General features: G+C 53.5%; 12 protein-coding genes across 12 annotated transcripts; 6 read left to right on the forward strand and 6 right to left on the reverse strand.

Annotated features, from left to right (window-relative positions):
• Positions 1-43: 43 nt before the first annotated feature.
• On the forward strand, positions 44-1,662 carry Malapachy_0140 (aldehyde dehydrogenase; the record flags this gene model as incomplete). Its single annotated transcript, XM_018134673.1, has 2 exons — positions 44-1,549; positions 1,582-1,662. 2 exons carry the CDS (start codon positions 44-46, stop codon positions 1,660-1,662), a joined length of 1,587 nt encoding a protein of 528 aa, XP_017991077.1.
• Positions 1,663-1,706: 44 nt separating this feature from the next.
• Malapachy_0159 (pkinase-domain-containing protein) lies at positions 1,707-3,774 on the reverse strand (the record flags this gene model as incomplete). The annotated part of the gene is made up of 2 exons (XM_018134692.1): positions 1,707-1,709; positions 1,885-3,774. 2 exons carry the CDS (start codon positions 3,772-3,774, stop codon positions 1,707-1,709), a joined length of 1,893 nt encoding a protein of 630 aa, XP_017991123.1.
• Positions 3,775-4,077: 303 nt separating this feature from the next.
• Positions 4,078-4,833, forward strand: Malapachy_0146 (hypothetical protein; the record flags this gene model as incomplete). Its single annotated transcript, XM_018134679.1, has 1 exon — positions 4,078-4,833. One exon carries the CDS (start codon positions 4,078-4,080, stop codon positions 4,831-4,833), a length of 756 nt encoding a protein of 251 aa, XP_017991022.1.
• A 237-nt stretch (positions 4,834-5,070) lies between these two features.
• Positions 5,071-5,823, forward strand: Malapachy_0145 (20s proteasome subunit; the record flags this gene model as incomplete). The annotated part of the gene is made up of 1 exon (XM_018134678.1): positions 5,071-5,823. The coding sequence occupies one exon, from the start codon at positions 5,071-5,073 to the stop codon at positions 5,821-5,823; it is 753 nt and encodes a 250-aa protein (XP_017991086.1).
• Positions 5,824-5,841: 18 nt separating this feature from the next.
• Malapachy_0155 (nuc153 and wd40 repeat-containing nucleolar rrna processing-related protein) lies at positions 5,842-8,153 on the reverse strand (the record flags this gene model as incomplete). The annotated part of the gene is made up of 2 exons (XM_018134688.1): positions 5,842-7,767; positions 7,800-8,153. 2 exons carry the CDS (start codon positions 8,151-8,153, stop codon positions 5,842-5,844), a joined length of 2,280 nt encoding a protein of 759 aa, XP_017991082.1.
• A 128-nt stretch (positions 8,154-8,281) lies between these two features.
• Positions 8,282-8,758, forward strand: Malapachy_0142 (mitochondrial ribosomal protein l11; the record flags this gene model as incomplete). Its single annotated transcript, XM_018134675.1, has 2 exons — positions 8,282-8,665; positions 8,702-8,758. The coding sequence occupies 2 exons, from the start codon at positions 8,282-8,284 to the stop codon at positions 8,756-8,758; spliced, it is 441 nt and encodes a 146-aa protein (XP_017991018.1).
• Positions 8,759-8,917: 159 nt separating this feature from the next.
• Positions 8,918-9,700, reverse strand: Malapachy_0150 (nadp-dependent mannitol dehydrogenase; the record flags this gene model as incomplete). The annotated part of the gene is made up of 1 exon (XM_018134683.1): positions 8,918-9,700. The coding sequence occupies one exon, from the start codon at positions 9,698-9,700 to the stop codon at positions 8,918-8,920; it is 783 nt and encodes a 260-aa protein (XP_017991091.1).
• A 297-nt stretch (positions 9,701-9,997) lies between these two features.
• On the forward strand, positions 9,998-10,594 carry Malapachy_0143 (cluster assembly scaffold; the record flags this gene model as incomplete). The annotated part of the gene is made up of 2 exons (XM_018134676.1): positions 9,998-10,126; positions 10,166-10,594. 2 exons carry the CDS (start codon positions 9,998-10,000, stop codon positions 10,592-10,594), a joined length of 558 nt encoding a protein of 185 aa, XP_017991019.1.
• Positions 10,595-10,681: 87 nt separating this feature from the next.
• On the reverse strand, positions 10,682-11,421 carry Malapachy_0158 (vps20-vaculolar protein sorting; the record flags this gene model as incomplete). Its single annotated transcript, XM_018134691.1, has 5 exons — positions 10,682-10,888; positions 10,921-11,073; positions 11,103-11,255; positions 11,289-11,331; positions 11,363-11,421. The coding sequence occupies 5 exons, from the start codon at positions 11,419-11,421 to the stop codon at positions 10,682-10,684; spliced, it is 615 nt and encodes a 204-aa protein (XP_017990992.1).
• A 92-nt stretch (positions 11,422-11,513) lies between these two features.
• Positions 11,514-12,729, reverse strand: Malapachy_0182 (rrna processing protein; the record flags this gene model as incomplete). Its single annotated transcript, XM_018134714.1, has 3 exons — positions 11,514-12,391; positions 12,420-12,435; positions 12,463-12,729. The coding sequence occupies 3 exons, from the start codon at positions 12,727-12,729 to the stop codon at positions 11,514-11,516; spliced, it is 1,161 nt and encodes a 386-aa protein (XP_017991045.1).
• A 140-nt stretch (positions 12,730-12,869) lies between these two features.
• On the reverse strand, positions 12,870-15,365 carry Malapachy_0178 (utp14-domain-containing protein; the record flags this gene model as incomplete). Its single annotated transcript, XM_018134710.1, has 1 exon — positions 12,870-15,365. One exon carries the CDS (start codon positions 15,363-15,365, stop codon positions 12,870-12,872), a length of 2,496 nt encoding a protein of 831 aa, XP_017991063.1.
• A 161-nt stretch (positions 15,366-15,526) lies between these two features.
• Positions 15,527-16,069, forward strand: Malapachy_0141 (ribosome biogenesis protein nip7; the record flags this gene model as incomplete). Its single annotated transcript, XM_018134674.1, has 1 exon — positions 15,527-16,069. One exon carries the CDS (start codon positions 15,527-15,529, stop codon positions 16,067-16,069), a length of 543 nt encoding a protein of 180 aa, XP_017991017.1.
• Positions 16,070-16,117: the final 48 nt, after the last annotated feature.

The raw sequence follows: 16,117 nt of genomic DNA on the forward strand, positions 1-16,117 counted from the left end.
CCCTCGCCTTGGCCACCTGACCACTTCAACATATACTACCAACATGGAGCCTCTCATGAAAATGACGCCGACTGAGCGCATTCCAGCTATTGTGGATGGCCTGCGTGCAGCTTTCTTGACTGGTAAAACGCGCTCACTCGAGTACCGCAAAAAACAGCTCAAGCAACTGTACTTTTTGGTCGATGACAACAAGGAGCTGTTCATCGACTCCATCCACAAGGATCTAGGCCGCCATTCGATGGAGACCACGTTCGGTGAAATTATTTCTATCAAAAATGAAATCATCACGGCCATTAACCACCTTAATAAGTGGGCAAAGGACAAGACCGTGTGGGCTGGTGTTCCGTTTGCCATGCACTCTACCTACGTCCGCAAGGACCCCAAGGGCACTGTGTTGGTGCTTGGTGCATGGAACTACCCTATCACTGTCCAGCTGGGTCCGATGGTGGGTGCCATTGCGGCTGGCAACACTGTCTTGCTGAAGCCTTCGGAGCTGTCTGAGCACACGGCTCAGCTGATTGCGGACCTCTGGCCCAAATACATGGATGCAGAGACGTCGGCTGTAGTGAACGGCGGTATTCCTCAGGCGACGGCTTTGCTAGACCAACGCTTTGAGCACATCTTCTACACGGGCAATGGCCGCGTTGGCTCCATTGTGGCCGAGAAGGCAGCTAAGCACTTGTGCCCAGTCTCGCTGGAGCTTGGTGGCAAGTCGCCTGTGATTATTGACGAGAGTGCCGATATTTCAGTAGCGGCTCATCGTCTTTTGTGGGCCAAGGCCTTCAACACAGGTCAAACTTGTATTGCGCCGGATTATGTGCTTGTTCACCGCAAGGTGCAGGATAAGCTTGTGGCGGCTCTGACCAAGGCCCGACAGGAGTTTTGGAAGTCGATGTCGACGGAGAACAAGGACTTTGGCCGTATTGTATCGACGAATCATTGGAAGCGTCTGCGTGACATGGTATCCAACTCAAAGGCGGAAATGGTCGCTGGTGATCTGAAAGAGGCTGATGAAGCGACGCGATTCATGCCCTTGACGATTTTCAACAATGTGACGGCCGACGACTCGACCATGGCTGATGAGATCTTCGGTCCCATTCTGCCTATCATGCCTGTGGATAGCGTTCGTCAGGCGATTGACTTTGTGAATTCGAGGGACCAGCCGCTGGCTCTGTATGTGTTTGCTCGTGACCAGCCGACGTTCGACTATATTATGAAATACACGCGCTCGGGCGGTGTTGTGCGTGGCGACATGCTTTTGCACTACGTAATTGAAGCGCTGCCATTTGGTGGTACAGGCCCGGCGGGCTACGGAGCCTACCACGGCAAGACGGGCTTCGACTGCTTTACACACGAACGCGCTGTTGTGGAAGCGCCAGCCAACGGTTTGCTTGGCCGCCTTGTAGAGAGTGTGATGTCGCAGCGCTACCCGCCGTACACAGCTGCCAAGCTCCGCTTCTTTAAGATGACCTTGGCAAGTGTGGCCTGGTTCGGTCGTCCGAAGAACCCGACCCAGTCGGACTCGTCGATCGATCGCCCAGTGCGCAAGGTAAGTCGATGGCTCTGGTTCTAACAGAACAGCCTGGTTGCTTGCGGCCCCTCACCTGCCGCAAGTTGGTATTCATCATTGTCCTTGTTCTGGCTTGGTTGCTGTACAAGTAGATAGCTCTATCCTAACTAATCGTATGTATCTTCTTCTTCCTCGATCACTTGGGTATACATGCCACTTTTGAGTAATCGCCGCGTTGGCTCAGCTGCTTCCACTGTTCCAGGTGCAGCCCGACTTCGCGCCAGAAAGTGAGGTGGACATGGTGAGCCGCGTCGCGCGTAGGACTTGGACGGATAAATTTCCTCCAAGCTTGCCCGCTGCCCCAAACCTCCTACGTAAGGCGCATCCTCGTCAATCCAATCATCGTCGTCCGACCAGAGCAGATCGGAAGAGCGACGGGATTCTGTGGTGGGCATTGGCTCTTCATGCTTCTTGGGAAGCCGAGGTCGTTGCCGAGGCTCCGTAGGCGTTCCAGGAGGCATGGAAAACCCGAACGGCGACTTACTTCGCCGAGCTCGGTGCACAGACGTATGCAAAACAGGCGAGGCCGGCATACTTTTAGTGGTCTTCGTATGGAAGGCAAGCTGACTTTGCCACTCAGCAATCGTCTTGTCATTCAGTGATACAGGTCGTCCTTGGATATCGCATGATATCGCTGCTTGAGGGAGCCGCGCTGACAAACTGCTGTGCAGTTTAGGGGTGGAAAGAATGCGTTGTGCAGGCACGTTGGACTCCGACTTGCGACAGCGTCGAGGTGTGCGTAAGACATGAGCAGTGCTGGTATCATGGCTGGCACACCGCCCAGAGATCGTCGAGCCTGTACTGCTTACAGATAGACGCCGTCCTAAAGCGCTGCTGGGACGAGTAGGTGGTTGACTGGCAAAATCGGTGAGAGAGATACGGCTGAGAATCGACGACGAGCGGCGGATTGTGGGACCGCGATGAATGGCAGGAAGGTCGTCGGTGCGGGGGCAGGGGGCCAATGCGTTAGGCAGAAAAGGCTGCGGAAGCTTGTGCGAGGATATCCGGCGCATAGGCAAGCCTGCGTCCCACGGCACTGTCTTGGCTATAGGCGCCAAGGATGCCAACGCATCCGACGACGAGGAGGAGGATTGAGACACTTTATGCTCCCAATCGATCACAGAGATACGGGATTCAGACCGATGCTCCTCTGAGGTGGGTGGATGAGTAAGAGAGATGTTGGACATGCGACGTGAAGTTGATTCTGTGGGAGAAATATACCCGTCCATGGATGGAGATGGACTCAACACACGCTCCCCTTCTTTAGCACTCAGATTCATATCGTCCGTAGAATTCGATGAGTGCCGCTGAGCCTGCTTATACAGCAGCCACCACAAAGCACCAGATGCATCACAAGCGTTGGTTAGAACACTGTGTCGGATCTGCCCCACAGCCATACCCAGATCACGCATTGCAGCGCAGAGTTGCTGTGCCAAGGGACTCTCCCACGCTGGTGTATCCGATTGCGACAAGAGTGCATGAAAGTTGACTGAGCCGGCCGCTGCTGCGGAAGTGTGGAACCAGGGATGCAGCAATATAGTGGGAAGCGACGGTCGCTCAGCAGGGTCTTTTTGCAAGAGCAAGGAGAGCAGATGGCGTGCCTCGTCCGACAATGTAGCAGGTATATCCACGTCTTCCTTTACGATTTTGTACTGCATGATAGCTTCGTTGTCATCATCGAAAGGCAAGTACCCGCAAAGTAGCGCGTACAGGATCACGCCCAAGGACCAAATATCCACGGGAGGACCTTGATATCGGATGCCCGCAAGCATTTCTGGAGCTGAATAGGCCATGGTGCCACACTGGGTAGATAGCCATTGTCGCTCCTCGTACGCTCGCGTAAACCCAAAGTCACTGAGCTTCACGTTGAGATCGGCATCCAGTAAAATATTTTCCAGTTTTAGATCGCGATGAACAATACCCTGTTCATGAATATAGCCTACGCCTAGGCATATCTGACCGAATATACGGAGCGCTTCAGGCTCGGACAACGTTCCACGTTCGACAAGGTAGTCATAGAGTTCTCCCGTCGTGCACAGCTCAGTCACCATCCAAATGTACGACTCAGTCTGAATGACTTCATAGAGCTGAAGCACATTTGGATGATGAAGCCTTCGATGATGGTGAATTTCCCGTGTGAGACTGGCCACATGCTGCTTGGGAATCTGTTTCACAGCAACTTGGGCGTTGGTGAGGCGGTGCATGCCCAAGCGCACTTTACCATAAGCTCCTCTCCCTATGGTCCGTTTTAACGTATAGTTGCCGACGACATGCAATTTTTTGGATGTGAGTTGCTTTCCTAGTTCATGGTAGGCAGATGTGAGATGCGCACGTCGATTTTTAGCATCGCGCCCTGCCATGAAGAGAACGGTGCAAGGATTTGCGCACGGATGGTAAGCACCAAGTGTTGGTTTACTCAGCTTCGACCACGTGGGTCTTGTCAGCCGGACGAGCCGTGAAGACCCGCATAACGGCAGCAAATCTGCTGTTCGCAGCTGTCAACCATTATGTCGGATCTTAGCAAGTACCAAGAAGCAAAATATGTGTTCCTTACCGACTTTGATGGGACAATTACGCTAGAGGACTCTAATGACTACATGGTGGACCTCCATGGTATGGGATACGACGCCCGTCGTAAGATCGCAGACGATGTGGTGGCGGATCGCATTGGTTTCCGGGATGGCTTCCGCCAAATGCTTCAATCTGTCAAACGCCCCTTCCCTGAGATGCAAGAGTTGGTTCGTCGCGATATTAAGCTTGATCCAGGATTCAAAGAGTTCCATGCATTTGCTAAGGAAAACAACATCCCGATCGTCGTGGTGTCATCTGGCATGACACCTATCATTCGTGCTATTTTCTCGAACTTGCTTGGCCAGGAAGAGGCCGACAAGCTTGATATCATTTCCAATGACGTTGAATTTACGGATGCTGAGAAGAAAGGCGATACATGGGAAATTGTCTACCGCCACCCAGACAATTACTATGGCCATGACAAATCGCTCAGCATTCAACCTTTCCGCGACCTTCCGAAGCGCCCTATTCTTCTCTTTGCTGGTGACGGCATCTCAGATATGTCGGCCGCTCGCCATGCCGATGTGCTTTTTGTCAAGGACAAGAAGGACAACGACTTGGCCACGTACTGCCGCAACCACGACATTGGCTTCCACCTGTTCAAGGACTGGACCGTTCCGAAGGCCAAGCTGGAGCAGCTTTTGGCTGGTGAAATCTCTGAGGCAGACCTCATCACAAACAAGTCCAAGTAATCAATTTTGAGTATACACTTTAGCTGGTAAAGATCAAGAGGTGTGTATATAGATACATACATACATAGTGCACCATAGCCTCCTCGTCTACATCCTATCCCCCTTTAACGATAATACACTTGAGCGTTCTCTACTCTTCGCAGGGTCCACGAGGGCGTACCACGTGATCGGTCGCTCCACGTCGTGGCCGCGCGGCCTCTCGACGCAGTCCATCACTCTTCATACGCTTGCAACACCATGAGTGCAGGAGCTGGCGAGGGCGCATACAGTTTCTCGCTCACCACCTTCTCACCCAGTGGGAAGCTGGTGCAGATTGAACATGCATTGGCTGCTGTAGGTCAGGGTACAACCAGCCTAGGTATTAAGGCTTCGAACGCGGTCGTGATAGCTACGGAAAAGCGCCCACCATCGCCACTTGTGGACGATGCAGCGGTTGAAAAGGTGGCTTTGGTCTGCCCCAACATCGGTATAGTATACTCTGGCATGGGACCAGACTTCCGTATCCTGCTGGCGCGCACGCGTAAAATTGCTCAGTCGTACTGGAAAATCTATGGAGAATACCCAACCACCAAAGTACTTGTGCAAGAGGTGGCGACAATTATGCAAGATGCAACACAAAGCGGCGGTGTACGTCCCTTCGGCGTTTCTCTGTTGGTAGCCGGCTTCGATGCTGTGCGAGGCCCGTCCTTGTACCAAGTGGACCCCAGCGGCAGCTACTTTATGTGGAAAGCAAGTGCCATTGGCAAGAACATGACCAACGCCAAGACGTTCTTGGAGAAACGCTACAGCGATGACATCTCGCTAGAGGACGCTATTCATACCGCCATTCTCACTTTGAAAGAAGGCTTTGAGGGCCAGATGACGGAGAAGACCATTGAAATTGGTATCATTGGGCAAGCAACGAAGGCCCCGGTTGGCGCCAACCCAGAGCCTACACCAGTGTTCCGTCGTTTGTCCGAGCAGGAAATCAAGGACTACCTTGCGTTGTAATCACATACATTAGTACCTCTATGAATTTGTAGCGCGCATTACATTTTTACTTGCGCTGCGTGTGGGCTTGCGCCTCTCTTTACGGCCGAAGCGAGCCTGTTCAGAGAGTGCATCCACGCCATAGCCTTGCTCGGCATCGGCACCTTTCGATAGACCCATACCGAATGTATCGTCTGCTTTCGACTTGGCCTTCTTTGAGGAGGCTTTGGGAGCATGAGAGCTCGCTGACGGGGTCCACGAGATCGACGTACCCCCTGCCGTAGGCACCACCTGGTCACGACGGTGCGCAGGCCGCCTATCACGCGCACGTTCACCAAGAGACATGTCTTTATCAGCGCTGTCGATATCGTCTTCTTCAAAGGACTCAACAACCTTCGGCATGCGTGCCACTTTAGCAGGTCGGCTTGGAGGCGCAGGGCGTGCCGCCATAGCCGCCTCGTCATCGGACTCTGACTCTGACTCTGATCCTTCCTGATCAGGATCCAGCGATTCATTGTCCGACTCCAGCTCCTCCTCCATGGCAGGCACAAGTTTACGCTCTGACTCACGCAGCGCAGGCCGTGCTTGCAAGGCAGAGCTTGGATTGAGCAGAGCATATTCGCGTGACGTCTCGTCCACCTGGAACTCGGGATTGGTAAAGAGCTCCTTGAAACGCGTATCCTCCAACAGGCCATCCACACCCGAGTCCGAGCGCTTTGCCAGTTTTTCGGCGAGCTCTTTGTTGACTTGGATATGACGGCCGACCTTGGGCGCATTCTTGATGCGACGCACGCGACTCTCAGCCTCACGCTCCAGCTTGGCTTGCACCGCACGCTGCTTCGCTTCGTCAAAGGCCGTGGGATGTGCCATCAAGCGGGCACGCTCATACAGTTTGAGCGCCAAGAAGTAGCCATGCATGTAAGGACGCAACAAAGGTGTACCGACAAGATGAGTGAGGTTGAGTCGTTCCAGTTCGGCTTGGTCCACAAATTTGAAGTCCTCATACGCATTGACGCCACCGCCCATATTGGTGGCATCAGCATTCTCGATCTCGTCGGTAATACTGTCAATAAAGCTGCACCAGCGAGGCGCAGGACCTAGTGCAGGAACATACCATGCAGCCATTTGCGTGGCTTCCACGGCAGCGAACAACAGGCCACTGCCAGGGTAGTGTTGTACGTCATTGAGGTTAGTAAGCGCACCAGTAGGCGCCACAGACACTAAGTTGTCGCCTGTATGCTTATCCCAAATCTTGATGACTTTTGCGTCGGCACTCATAACTTTGTTATCCGCCTCCGACCGGGTGCGAGTACCAGCTTCGGCGTTGGCATCGCCAGGCCATGACAGCGATTTGATAGGTAAACCAAAGCCCTGGTCCTTGGTGGTGTATGGCTTGTTCATACGCAAGTCGTATAGAAGTATATGACCCGTATTGGTACCCACAGCCAGGTTCAGTCCATCGGCCGCGCTCGACAAAGCTGTAGCAGTGAGTGTGGAAGAAGCCTGTGTAACAGCGTCGGCCTCAGCATCGTTCGAGAGCTGAACGCCGGGCAATTGGCGACGAGCAGCTAGCAAAGCAGAGTCCAATACAGTGCGCGTGGCAAAGCTTAACGATCCAGCAGCACGCCGCATGCGAGGATCCCAAAGCTCTACGACGCCACTGCCCTCCGTACCGAAGCTCAAAAGTCCATGAGCCGGGTTAACGTCGATAGAATTCACGCCTGTGACAGCGTTGCCTTGTGTGCCGAGTACATAGGGTGAGAGGTATCGTCCTTGTGCAAGATTCAAACGGTATACTTCGTTGCCTGAAGCACCGACTAAAGCATCCGCGGAAGGATAGTGATAGGCCAATGCACGACCGAACTTAGGCAGGCGAACACGAGTATGCGTACCACCTTGATTGTGAAGTTCTAGCGAACGATCCGCTTGGAGATGAAGAGACTTGGTCCAGTCGTCGGAAAGAATCTTGACATGAGCATCAGTAGCGCAGTACGTACCACAAAGTCTACATTTTCCGCGTCAGTATGACGCTCAAACTTGAGGCTTAACTGTTCACATTCCCACACTCGTATCTGTGGTTTGTAGGTACCTGTAGCCATAATATGCAATCCATCCCGCGTGAATCGGATTTTGTTGCTCGCCACAGGAAACTCAAAGTCTTGGATCAGCTCGATTTTCGAGAGCAGCCTGTCATTTTCGATAGCTGCCTTCCTCTTCTTGCGCTTATTAGAGGACCCCGAGCGACGTAAAATATCAGGAAGCGATGTCGAATTGTACGATGCTTCATCTGGCGCGGATGTTGAGCCACCAGAGACGGTGTACACCTGCGCCGGCTCATGCGTCGCCGACATGGTCGTAGTCCCTCCACTTGAAATTTTTCCTTGGAGGGAGCTTTCGAAGTCGAGCAAAAGAGTCACGTGCCGTAGAAGCGCACTAGACCTTCGCCATCGTCACCTCCTTCCAACCCGATTGCTTCAGCATGTCGAAGGCAGGCGGTAAAGCAGCCGCTGCCACTATTGTAAAATTGATGGTACCGGCAGGTAAAGCGTCGGCCCAACCGCCTGTAGGCCCAGCTCTTGGTGCCAAGGGTGTCAAGGCCATGGACTTTTCTAAAGAGTTCAACGCACGAACAGCGGATTTGGAGCCTGGCATTCTTACACCGACAGTCGTTACTATCCAGCCCGATCGAACGTTTACGTTCAAGACATTGACACCGCCAACGTCCCTCCTACTTAAGCGCGCTGCTAATATTACGACAGGGGCACGAAAGCCCGGTGCTGAAGTCACAGGCACTATTAGCATCAAGCATGTATACGAGATTGCGAAAATCAAGCTGAAAGATGTGGATATCAGCGAAAAAGAGGTATGTAAATCTAATGTTGAGCTGTTAACTAGACAGATGTGCAAAGTGGTGGCTGGTAGTGCTCGCAGTCTCGGCATAAAAATCGTCCGGTAAAGTGGGACAAATGATACCTTCTAGTAGTTTTGTCGACACATAACTAGTAGAATAAAACGGTTGTAATAATAACAGGTGCAGTCGAACTCTTTTTTGTAGGGTAGTATACTTGAGCTCTAAAAAGTATTTATAGAGGGTCTAAAAAGAGGGATCCGCAAATTACCACAGAGTGAAACCACCATCAGGGCGGATCTGGGTACCAGTCATGTAGCTAGCATGCTCGCTCAGCAGGAATACAGCCGGGCCAGCCTGCTCCGAAGGCTCACTGAAGCGGCCCATCGGCACGCTCGAGGCCTGGTAGTCACGGATTGACTTGTCCATGCCACTGGTCTGCTCAGTGTTGCAGAAGCCAGGCTCCAGAGCGTTGACACGGATCTTGTACTTGGCAAACTCACCAGCAAGACCCTTCACCATGTTGGTAGCGGCACCCTTGGACGAGTTGTAGAACACCTGGGTGAGCGGGTCGTTCAAGCCCTTTTGGTTGTAAATCTCAGCGCTCATCGACGAGGTCACGACAATCGAGCCCTTCTCGTAACCAGTCTCCACCCAGTGCTTAGCCATAGCCTGGCAAGCGTTGAACACACCCAAGACGTTCACGTTGAACACCTTGTGGAAGTCATCAGGGGTAAGCTCCAAAGCCGGCTTGACAACCGACACACCAGCGTTCGCAGCGAGACCAGTGACCTGGCCAAGCTCCTCTTCAGCCTGCTTGATGGTCTTCTTCACGAGATCAGCATCGCTGACATCACACTTGTAGGCCTTGCACTTGACACCGAACTCCTTGGCGATGTTCTCGGCAGCCTTCTCAGCCTCAGGGTTGCTGTGGTACAGCACAGCGATGTTGGCGCCAGCCTGGGCACAAGCACGCGAGATACCGAGACCGATACCACGGTTACCACCGGTGACGACAATAGTGCCAGTAAGCTTAAGTTCAAAAACCATGATGTAGAAAGAAGATGAAAAGTGTTAGTGGGTCAGTGCGGTCCCTATATACTTTCCCGTAGGGACTTGAGCGGGGTTAACGGAACGCCACCCTGGTCTTATAAACAATGATGTCATCTCGCAGAAATTACGCTTCGCTGGGCGCTACCCTACCTGCTGACACTGGTCCTGCGATGATTGGCCAAGGAAGCGGCCAAACGTGAGACTAAAGGCCTTTGATGTCAGCCTAGCCGAGTCGCCACAAATTCATATCTGATTGCCGATTTGCAAGTGTTTCTCTACCACCACTCTTCTATGATGTTGGGACTCACAGTATCTGCTATGCGCGTGAACGCATCGCGTATGCCACGTATGGCGATGGCTGCCGCGCGCCCTATGCGCATGTACCATGAGAAAGTATTGGACCATTACAACAATCCACGCAACGTATGTGCTCGTGTGCCTCTCCGAAGCTAACATATCCAGGTTGGTTCCTTTTTGAAGACAGACAAAGACGTGGGTGTCGGTCTTGTTGGTGCGCCGGCTTGTGGCGATGTCATGAAGCTTAGCATTAAGGTGAACGATGAAGGTATTATCGAGGATGTTCGCTTTAAGACGTTTGGGTGTGGCTCTGCCATTGCCAGCTCGAGCTACATGACCGAGCGCGTGAAGGGTATGTCGCTGGATGAGGCTGCTGCCATCAAGAACACGGAGGTGGCGCGTGAACTCTCCCTTCCTCCTGTGAAGCTTCATTGCTCCATGTTGGCCGAGGATGCTATCAAGAGCGCCATCCAGGACTACCGCAAGAAGCGTGAGGAGACCGGCAACTTCAAGCAGGGTCATATTGAAGTGACCCAGGAAGCCGCCACAGGTAAGACGACGGCGGTACCGCACGTTGGCTCTGGTACTGTTTAAAGTAACAGAGGAGTATTGGACGTGCGACGAAATTTCTGCTATACTACCTAATGTTCCCTTTGTACGATGCACGAATTGGTATACTATTTAGGACAAGTCTGCGACCATGCTTCTCTCTGGCATGGGTGTTTTGAGCTGGGGCCCGACTAGCTCGCTGGTCGGTGCGTTCGGGAGAGACTGGACGGCTGGTGTTGCCTGCGTATCTGGCACCACTTGAGACAAGGCTGCCAGCTCCTCTTCCACTTCCTCTTGCTCCTCGACGGAGAGATGAGATGATAGCATGTCGTCCACGTCCTGTCCGTATTAGTTTTGTAGATGATACGTACACGTTGATATTGCTGAGCTTCGGCTGTTGTGTCCATAAGACGCTCAACACGCTCCAAGCTGGTTTCTTTGTGAATTTGTTTCAATACTTCGTTGCCCTGCTCCAGACCATAAACAATGCTTTGCTCCAGTTGAGCAAACTCAATGGTAGAAACCTAGATGTAAGTCGGTTGAATAGACATACGAGTTCCTGCAAGGTAGCTAATTGTTGGTCGGTTTTATCAATAAGGCCCTGTTGATATGCACGGCGTCGAAGTGCCAATCGTGCCCTGTCTTTATTCCCTTCTCGGAGAGCCTGCCGCGCCAATTCATGTTCGCGATCCAGCACATGTTGGAGCTGGCCTTGTAAGCATACTGTACTGTATCGTACCTTGACTTGATACTGCCGCACGCGGTCACGCTGGCGCTTTAATCTGACAGATTAGCATATAAATAGAAACGTACTCTAGTACTGCACGGTCTTGATCTGTAATCTTGGGCCCCTTCGACGGATGCGCGCCCATGACGTCGCGACAGGGAACGTTGGCGAGGCGGGGCGACGTCCTCCACATGACGGCCGTTTGCCTACAAAGACCTATTACTACTACAGCTTGGCTTACCCACGACGCCCACGTTTACGTGGCGGAGGCGTGCGGTCGGATGAGCTTCGCCGCGACGACCATTGATCAGTGCGTGCACCACCACCCAGAGCCGCATCAAGAGACTTTTTGTCCCTTTGTGAGTCTTTTTTGCGTTTCCGGTCCATCGCCTTTCGCAAGGCCGCCGACTTGCCTTCGGATCCAGCAAGACCTTCGAATTTTTTGCGAAGCACAGCTTCCTGGATCTCGGACCGCTTCGGGAAGTATGGCTTGAGACCAGCATCCACACGGCGCTGGTTTTCTTTCTTGAACTCAGACTTGACGCTACGCTCACGCTCGCGACGAACGCGCTCGTTGTTTTGGCTTTCAGCACGTCGTAGAGCAAGCTCTACCTTTTCACGCTCGCTGCGTATTTGCAGAGCTTGTGCGCTTTTAGCTCGAGGTCCTGCATGATGTGCCTCCATGCGCTTGAGTTTGCCATAGGTATCGCGGAGGGATTTGATTTCGTTATGGTACATATCCGGCAAAAACTTGTACGACTTGGCATGCAAATCCAGGTTGACAGGCCCAGCCGATAAAGAATCGAAACGAGGATCTCGAGCCTTGGCACGTTGAATCGGTTCGACCACATTGCGCCTGCGCGACACAGGACGCCGTGATGACATGACAGCTGGTGCATTTTTCGTCTCGCGTGTTTCCACATCATGAGATGCAGGCGCTGCGCTGCTGGACGTAGACGCCTTTGTGGCCCGCATCTCACGTAGTTGTTGTTTCGCCAGCTCGCGCTTCTGGTGAAGATCCATCGTCGCTCCTTCGTTTCCGCGTCCGCCGCGCTGTGCTTGCTTTAGTGTGCGACGTGCCTTCAATAGCTTATCGAAAGGAACTGCTTCCAATTCTGATGTGAGTAAGGCGCATCCACATACCTCGACGCAAGGCATCCTGACGTTAGCTATACTTTACACGTACCTCTTCGTCTGACTCATCGGAATCGTCTGCTTCGTCTGTCTCGGCTTCGCTTTCGTCGTCTACCTCGTCTTCATCCTCGTCCTCTGGGTCGATGAATTGCGCATAGCCAGGACCCTCGTCCTCGACGTCGCTCACCTCGTCCTCTTGTTCATAGGCCTGCATAGGACTCGATGAGGCTACAGCATCGTCCGTATCGGAGCTCGATTCAGAGGCCCTCGTCGCACGGCTCATCGTCGCGACCCAGTCGAAGAGAGAGGGATCGTTCATGTCAGACCATTTTTTTTACAATTAGTCAGACAGGGCCCAGGTGGTCTGTGCCTCCCTCTCTGGGAGATGGAGGGGGCCTCTGCCTGCTATGTCTATACGTCTACAACAACGAAACTCTCTAGAATTTTCGCTCTGCATGGTCAGTCGCCAGCATACGTACGAATAGGGTCAATGCGCTGGCCCATCTTGGTCGTCACACGGGGCAATGTCATGCGCTGATGCTGTGTACGCGTATTCCACTCGGCACCCAGAGGAGTGCGCATCGCAGCTTCGTACTGCGCGGCACTCGTGTAGGGGAACGGCAAGTCCTTGGCCTTGTACCTGCTAGCCTTCTTATCCAGACGCTCGTTGAGAATCACATTGTCCATGCCAAAGTCTTTGCGCTTATGCGGGTCCAAGCCTGCTATGTGACGCACATGCGTAGGCGTCTTTTTCGCTTTACGGCGAACACCTTTGCCGCCCCATGAGCCCCAGCCTGGTAGGGTCATATCTTCGTCGCGAGGCGCATCCGCTTCCATTGCAGCGCGTTTCTCTTTGGCAAAGTCCAGAGCGACATTGTCGCCAGCAAACGCCTCGGCAACCAAGTCGCGTTTCATAGGCGCCATGGCCGATCCGCCTTTCTTCCCGCGCTTGCCGCGTTTCGTGCGGGCCAGCGCAGTGACGTCCGCAGGCTCGACATCGCTCTCCTCCTCTTCACTCGCCTCCTCCGCGGCCATGGCAAGTTGGGCTGTAGGGTCGATAGCTAGCGTGGCATCGCTCAAGGCTGATGCACGCGCCTCGTCGCCACGGGCCGTATGCCGTTCCGTACGATGCGCCGCCTTGGTCGCCGCACTACTGTCTTTGCCGACCAAAACGCTGGGTTTCTTCTTAGAGAGCGACGACGACGCTTCGCCTTGCAGCCATGGATTCGTCTCGCCTGTGCTAAACGGGTTAGCAGGGCGACTTGCCACGTCGGACGTGCGCGAAGCTGATAGACCTGGGCCATATACGGCTCGCCCGACCGACGTAGGCAGCGCTTCCTCTTCGTCTGAGGCATCCATGCGCCCCACATCCTCCATAAGAGAAGCAATGGTCTCCTTGGCTACCCGAGCCTGGCGTTCCCGTGCATCCTTCATGAACTTCATTTGGAAAACGCCCTTGCCTTTCTTATCCGACGCAGCAATGTCCGCCTCGTCCTTCGCATCTTGCAACGCCTCACGACGCTCATACTCCTCTAGCTCATCAAACGCACGTGCCTGGCGATCTTCGGCATTGTCTTCGTCGTACTCTTCATCAAACGAGTCGTCTTCATCGCTGTGCATGCTGTGGATGCGCTTGCGCAGCTCTTCACCGCGCCGCAACTGGTCTTCCATAGCCAATCGGGCCTCCTGGGACGCTTCATCATGCCGTCCCAAATGCGACTTGGCCCATTTGCCCGTGTTTTTGTGCCGAAGCGTAGCGCGCTCTTTCGCACGATCTTTGGCCGCTTGGTATATCATTTCGTCCTGGTCCTTATCGTCGATCGTCCCATCAGCAGCCGCCAAGTCGGCTAGCTGCTGCTGCATACGCTCACGCTCTTTGCGGTGAATCCGGCGATACGTCTTGCTTTTAATTTTATTGGCCCGACGTGCTTTCTGCTCGGCTCGGAACATGAGTTCACGCATCCGACGGAGCTCAGCTTGACGACGAGAGGCTTCCGCCGCATCCATCGCACGCATGGCCAGGCCTTCCTGCTCGGCGACTTGCTTCTCTGTAAGCCCACCTTCCTCCAGCAACGCTGCCACAGATTGCTCCATCTCCGTACTGGGCTGGAACGTCGCTGTGAGGCCAGCATTGGAGGCTTGCGGAGGCTGCGCTGGTTTTTGAAGGGGAAAGGATAGATGCTCCGCCTCACGTAGACGCTTGATCGTAGGTGCCCAGCCTTGCACCTCCTCTTTTGATAGGGTATATGCAGCAGCCCGATCCAAACGGTCCTGTGCAGTCTTAGGTAGCGGCGCATGAAGCATACCGCCACCCCGTTTCGAGGCGACAGGCTGCTGGGACGTGGCCGAAGCACGCTCGGCCAGCGCACGTACCTTTTGCAAGGATGTGCCAGCACCCGTCGACAAAAAGTCCTGCAAGCTTAGCTTGGCACCACCGCCGGCAGCATCTGATCCTTCTTGCACTGCTTCTGTTCGTTCTTCGCGTGATACACGCTTGTTCGACGTAGGCTCGTCATCAGTATACGCGCGCTTCTTGGACGCAAAACGCGCGAGATCGTCATCATCCCATGGCAAAGTATCATCATTCTCGCTCTCATTGTCCTCTTCAGTGTCCTCGTCCTCGTCCGGTGCCTCGTCCAGCAGATGGCTGAGCGCAACGAGGTCGTCGCCGTCATCCTCTTCAAAGTCATGCGGCGCATCGTCCTCATCTTCCTCTTGTGACGTAGAGGCATGGGCGCGAAAGACTGTTTGTCCAAGCTCATACTCGTCGTCCTCGCCAAACGCCTCGTCACTGTCAATCTCTTCGTCGTCGCCAACAATGCCTTCAGGCTCGTCATCCGAGTTATCGAAAACACGAGGCGCTCGAACACCGTATGCATTTTCATCCTCACTCCCTTCATCCACAGGGGGAGATGGACGTCGTCCCATGCGACGTTGTCCAGCTCGGCGAGGCATCGTAGCAATCGACGTAGCTTGTGTCGCACTTCCAGCGCAGCGCTCAACGATGCAAGTGCCTGCCCACAAAAAAAAAAAAAATAAAAAAGGCCACGTGCCTCCATCCACTTTTTTCGTACGGCGACCTCTCGTCGGTTTCTGATCTGCCCAGCGTATCCACGATGCGGCCCCTGACAGATGAAGAAACCACGACACTGTTCGAGAAGCTGGCGCACTATATCGGAAAGAATCTTGTGCATCTGATTGACCGTCCCGATGACCCACATGTTTTCCGTTTGCATCGTGATCGTGTGTACTATGTGTCGGAAGCCAATATGAAAATGGCCGTGTCCATTGCACGACCTAATCTCATGTCTCTGGGGACCTGTTTCGGGAAATTTTCCAAGACGGGCAAGTTCCGCCTGCACATTACGGCTCTGGACTACTTGGTGCAGTATGCTCGCTACAAAGTATGGATCAAGCCCAATGGTGAGATGCCGTTCTTGTATGGCAATCACGTTGTAAAGGCACATGTGGGCCGCATTACAGACGACACACCTGAGCATGCGGGTGTCGTTGTGCTGAACATGAGCGGTGTCGGCTTGGGCTTTGGTGTCACAGCCCGCTCGACCGCTGATACGCGGAATATGGACCCGACCAACATCATCGTCTTCCATCAGGCCGATGTGGGCGAATACCTTCGTGATGAAGAAACGCTTTTCTAAATTAACATGTAGCGTTCTTTTTTGTATACATAGAATCTGTGGAAATGG

This window comes from Malassezia pachydermatis (assembly GCF_001278385.1).
Source record: "Malassezia pachydermatis strain CBS 1879 chromosome Unknown scaffold6, whole genome shotgun sequence".
NCBI classification, from domain to species: Eukaryota; Fungi; Basidiomycota; class Malasseziomycetes; order Malasseziales; family Malasseziaceae; genus Malassezia; species Malassezia pachydermatis.